Source organism: Apium graveolens, chromosome 4 (genome assembly GCF_009905375.1).
Source record: "Apium graveolens cultivar Ventura chromosome 4, ASM990537v1, whole genome shotgun sequence".
NCBI lineage: Eukaryota > Viridiplantae > Streptophyta > Magnoliopsida > Apiales > Apiaceae > Apium > Apium graveolens.
Window position 1 is genome coordinate 108314686 of NC_133650.1, and position 5813 is coordinate 108320498.

General features: G+C 35.9%; 1 protein-coding gene across 2 annotated transcripts; it reads right to left on the reverse strand.

Annotated features, from left to right (window-relative positions):
- Positions 1-768: 768 nt before the first annotated feature.
- On the reverse strand, positions 769-5478 carry LOC141718881 (BTB/POZ domain-containing protein At3g50780-like). 2 transcript variants are annotated; one of them, XM_074521256.1, is made up of 3 exons: positions 5098-5478; positions 4114-4909; positions 769-2044 (listed from the first exon to the last, which is right to left on the reverse strand). In XM_074521256.1, exons 2-3 carry the CDS (start codon positions 4744-4746, stop codon positions 1088-1090), a joined length of 1590 nt encoding a protein of 529 aa, XP_074377357.1. In that variant the 5' UTR covers positions 4747-4909; positions 5098-5478; the 3' UTR covers positions 769-1087. The 2 variants fall into 2 exon arrangements, with proteins under 2 accessions (XP_074377357.1, XP_074377356.1); XM_074521255.1 differs by having other exon boundaries at positions 4114-4999.
- Between the last annotated feature and the right edge of the window lie 335 nt (positions 5479-5813).

The following is a 5813-nucleotide window of genomic DNA, read 5'->3' on the forward strand; positions in this document are numbered from 1 at the left end:
CATTCCAGTTCATGATTTATGAACAATATAACAATATATTATTGGATGGTGCATAGTCAAGTTGCAGCGGGACATTTATTCTCATGTTAAATAGTTTATACAAAGCCAGGATTCACATCTTTGGCATTCGAGGGGGAGGGGGGGGGGCTCACCCAAAAACTAAAATGAAGCACCTGACGACGCATCTTTCCCTGTGATGGTTAATTCATACAAGAAGAAAGTATCATTCACTCGAATCTCTTCCTTCTCATTGATTTTGTCCAGTAGAGTGATCGGTTGAAAGTAGTAATAGATATGGTTCAGAGAAGGCATGAATATCAAGTTGATGTTAGCAAAAATAAAAAAATAAGAATCAACTTGATGACCCCAACACTTTGTTCTTCCTCCAAGATAAGGTAACATAAGTTGCTCATCTTACACAAAAATGCAATATAGTTCAAGATATAAAGATATCTCTCCATCATATGTACAACGATATATCTTCTGGATTTTTGGTCCAAGATTGATACCGAGGGTTCAAGATATAAAGATATGCAACATCCACTTTAAAAGGTTACATACATGTTATACTGCTACAAACGTTCCAGCTATCGAAATGTAATACAAAATAAGGTGCCTCAAACTCAAATATGACTCTCCTGGATTCTCAGGACTTCGTAATACATGCATTGAGCTAATAACTAGAATCAATGACCCCAGGACTTCGTAATACATGCATAGAGCTAATAACTAGAATCAATGACCCCAATTAGCAGCTACATTGGAAGGTCCAGCACAACTCAAATCAGGATCTATCTACCATAACTATTATGCCTCTGTTACGGTACATTGGTACACTGCACAACTACTAAAATCCACATCATAAAATTTAAATAAAAAAAGAAAAAGAAGAGGAACAACAACACACAATTCTATCATTAAACTACAGTTTAAGTTAAGGTATACAGAGTTATGTTTGCAGTTATTCCATGACAGGTTTGCATCTTTAGAGTATTTCGATTCATTCCAACCCTCTTCTTCAGCATAACAAATACTGTGTAGACCATCAAGCTCAAATTTATCCACATATTAATGTTGGTAAAATACTTCATGTAGCTGAGTTGTCTGGCTGATCAACATTTGATTGTTCCATGTGTGGTCTAATAAAGGACCTACGCCACCAAACCTCAAAAGCCCGCTGAAGATTTGGGCAACTATCACCAGTCTTTAGAAAACAGCCCAACCAAGTAAGCAAAATGCTTTGTTGGTCTTCCAGAGGCAGTGTAAGAATTGTCCTGCCTATTCCTTCTTCAACAGCCTTTCGATCAAATGACCGGCACCCATGCTGTAACCAACTATAATCATCGATTAAAGGCTGTAACCAGGTTTGTAATAACATGTGACGGGTGTCTTTAGATGGTAGAAGCTCCCCTCTTCCAATGCCAACAAACATCCTCGCAGAAATGCAACTAACATGATGGCGAGACACAATAGGAAGCCTTGTGTGAAGTGATGCCAGCTCTTGCTGGTTAGCCCACATAATGGCAAATTCATCTGCTGCCTGCCTGTCTGCTAAGATATCAAGCAACCATGTGAGATTATCAGCCTCCAAGGCCAGTTGCTTTACCACCGGTTCTTTGACATTAATGGGTTGGCCAGAAAATTCCGGTTCAGCAGCATTTCTAAAATGAAATAATAAAGAGTCCAAGCAGCTTCTGCAGGAACTATAGATGGACTCGTTGCATATGTCAGTTGAGCTTGAACTGCTAGAAAGATTATTATTCTCCCTAAGAAGCTTTAGAACAATATTTTTCATTTCACGGCGACCTTTTTCTTCATTACTTTTAAGCACAAGTTCGAGTACGTGAGATATAGTGTCTTTTGGGGGATTTGAGATGACAGATGAGACTCGTTTCAGTACTGGGGTAATACCAATTCCCTCTCCATGGAGACGCGAGACAGATGAAACAACTTTCTCTTCTTCTTCTTCCCCAACCCAAGGAACAGCTTCCAAATATTCTAAACATGACTGCATGCACAAATTAAAGCGGAGCTGTTCTGCAACCTAAGCAAAAGAAAAAGATAATCATGAATCACATGTTACCTTGAGGACATAATAAACTCTTCAGTACAACAGGATAGACATGTTACGATGAGGACATAATAAACTCTTCAGTACAACACGATAGACATGCTGTATTGTTGGTTTTTTACAGATTTAAGATTTGAAATTGTGTAAGGCATACCAGATCAAGGTATATAATAGAACCAGGTCAACATATTCTTCAGAAAGAATTACACAACTAGCTAGTTTTTTCCATCCATAACTATAATAAGTATGAGGATTAATCATTTTCCTGGGTGGGCACAAGTGTAACTAATCAAATGTTCCAGAGAAGAATTTGGGACTTGAGGCTTTTTGTGCTTGCTATGTTCTAGTTCTAGTGATATAGCTTACACCAGTTTCCATCGACTTGCTTGTCTTATCTACTGAATTTTCCAATGATGAAGGAAAGAACTTCTACACTTTTTTCCCGAACCTGACCTTTTTAACCGACACAGAAACTCTTAGTTAATGGGAAGTAACACTGATTATCTTATATTATGATGGAAAATAAATTTTCATATCATGTTAACATTTAGATGATATGCACCTTTAAAGTAGTTAGGTCCAGAGCTTTATGTTTACATCTATCTAGATAGTTGACCTAATGAGCTCTGAATGTCCTCTTCAGAATGAAAATTGCAGGATGCAACACCATGTTTGCCCGGTCTAGCAAAACAACTATCACAGACCCCTACCATAGTACCATTTGAAAGTTGTAATATTATTAGAGCAAGTCCAATGCATAGCTATATTTAATCCTATAGCTATAATATAAGACCAAAATCATAAAACTCAACTTCAATGCATAGCTATACATGGATGGATAAATGCATAAATGGATACTTGGTCATATATTTAGGACCAAAGATGGGCTATAGACATCCTAACCACATCATTAAATAACTAATAATGGAGTGCAATGAGGTCCACTTTAAATTTAGGTAAATATGGAATTATTTGGTTGTAAAATGCACAACTAGCATTGGAGTGCAAGTGCTATTTTAGCCCCAAAAACAATTTTTCGTGCCATATTGTAGCATTGGCTATAGCCATTTTACATCTAGCATTGGACTTGTTCTTAGTCGACCAATCTGAATGGCACAATTAGGAGTTAGAATTCAATCAAATCCCAAGGAGAGGCATTTTGAGTTAGTTGCTTACTTCTGGAAAGATTCATCTTTTGTTCTACAAAATCTGGATTATTCTTAAATATCACGTTGTTCTTTTATTTGCTCTACAGGAATCAATACAACTTCAATTCTCCCTGTAGGAATTAAGATGTAAGAAAGTTTTTTTTTAATCTCCTTCTGATAATCCAGCTTTATCCCTAATCTTAAGCAACAGATGCAATCTTTTCTTTTTTAAAGAATTTAAGTAATTTCCATAAGCAACCACAGCAATAGTCCAATATTTAATCAGCATCACACTTAAATGGGAACAATAAGAAGTTATCTTCAGCACATTTTTCAATGTTGCATTTGCCAAAATTGTAACACAAATTTTTATCAAAATATACTACTTTTTCTCAGAACAATGTTTTTCCTAAAGAGCGCGCCTTCATTTCCAAGAAACAAAATGATCAGTTTCGCAGAACAATAATTAGTTCTTGAAGACTCTAACATAAACTAGTTCCCCGTAGAACCTTGCTTATATACATATGTGAATATAAATATCTAACTGAAGTTTCTGTATAAGAATCTTGAGTTCAATTGGTAGCAATTCAACAAAATCCCTAAACTCTTTCTTTAACATTTAAGTTTCATTGTAAAAAATACAATTAAGCGAACCAACAAGTCACATTTTACTCCCTTACATACAGAAAGCTACACCCAGATTATATACCGTTCTTAAAAACTAATATATGGTAAAAAGTTGTATCCTGGTGCAGAAAAGCAATTATACATATTGCAATTATATGACCTAAGGGAATATATATGTGCCATAGGATTATCGGTTTCCGTAAATTATGAAGAGCTTTCGACAAAAACGATGTGCAAACAATCAGGCCAAGTTGCATTACTCTTTACCTTAAGGATGCGTAATACACGTGCAACACTTTGCTTGATCAGCCGTTGTTTTATGTCTTTGCAGTACATCAGTCCCACTGTTTCCACGTATATCTCCACATCATCACAGTCATCAAGTTCAAGACAACGTAAATCAGGCTGATGTTCCGGAAATTTATCACCAAAGAAACTGCTATGTTCCACAAGAACACTCTTGTGAACACTCAACTTCACAGTAAATCCCTGCTTTCCATGTAACACCACCTTCAAATCACTGCTGCCAGGTTCTCCAAACTCAATAGTCACCTTCCTTGGCATCTCAATCTTAGGCCGTGGCGTGCTCACAGAAATTAATGATGCACTACCAACAGGTGTTTCAGAACCTAGTTTCCTTTGATCATCAGGACCTCGTTGTGACCTTGATGGGGTCAGCGAAGGTTTTTTCTCAGCCTCCGCTGCTTCTAATTTCTGAACAGGGTTCTTGGGTGTTGGAGGGGATGATTTAGGCTTGTTCAGAGGGTTTGGTGTTTTGTGAGTCTTCTGAAACATAACAGGAGCTGGACAACACCAAAAACCTTCTGGTGTAACCGCAATCGGAACATTTCTAATCTTAGTTTGACCTTTCTCTACCTTTGCAATTCTAAATTCAGCCATACTTAACTAACTATGTATTCGAATAAAACCCGAACTTTTAACACATTACCCAAACCCGAATCCTATCAAGTCAAAGTTGCTTCTTTCCCACAAAATCAAAGTAAAAAGGTCACCTTGAACAAAACCTACTCAATCATCAACTTCAGCTAACAAGCTATAAACCCTAAGAAAATTTCAAAAAGCAACAATCTTTACATAGCAATATGCAATCAAGAAACTACAGCTTCAGAAACAAACATCAATCAACACAAAACTGTAACAAAAAAAAAAAATCAAATCTCTAGAAAAAACCCAATAAAAATGCAGACCTCAAAACCAAAATTAAAAGGGTAGCAAAAAAGATTAACTTACAACATGTCTTGAAACATCTGAAGCATCAAAAACCCCCTTTTGACTTGTAAAAATCAAGAAGCTTCAAGAATAATATTTGAGGAAAAGAAATACAGGGTGGAAAGATGAGATACACATAAAAGAAAAGGATAATAAATAAATGGATTAATAATACAAGTTAAATCACAATACACAGGGTATGTTAAAAGTGATTTTTGTTGTTTAAGTGATGGTGGGTCTGAAAGTTTGTGTTTTGTTTTGCAACTCACACACAGTAGAGTGAACAAGAAGAGAAGCATGCACTGGCCTTGCTTTAAATCTGGGTCTTGCTTGTTTTTTTCTTTTGTTTTCTTGAAATTTACAAAGGAGTCGATGATTGAGATTTAACTGTGTTGAAAGTGAAGTGATTTAAGTGTTAACCAGTTCAGAGTACTTGCGAAAGCGTCTTGGCCGAGATTACTACATTTGACTAAATGTTTTGAGTTCACTCTCAAATTTTACTAATTTTCGTCTCTTAAAAATGCATAATTGATACTAATTCGCGAAAGTAGGATTAAAAGTTAAATTGGAAATTAATTCAAAAAATTAATCAGGTAAAATTGGTTGCGTATCAATGTTTTAATTAGATTAATAGATATCCTATTAAAAAAAAATACTTAAACCGTCTTTTATCTCTCGCATGAGAGTTGGTCGCCCTATCACACTATTTTCTTTTTCATCTTTTCTATTTATCTATA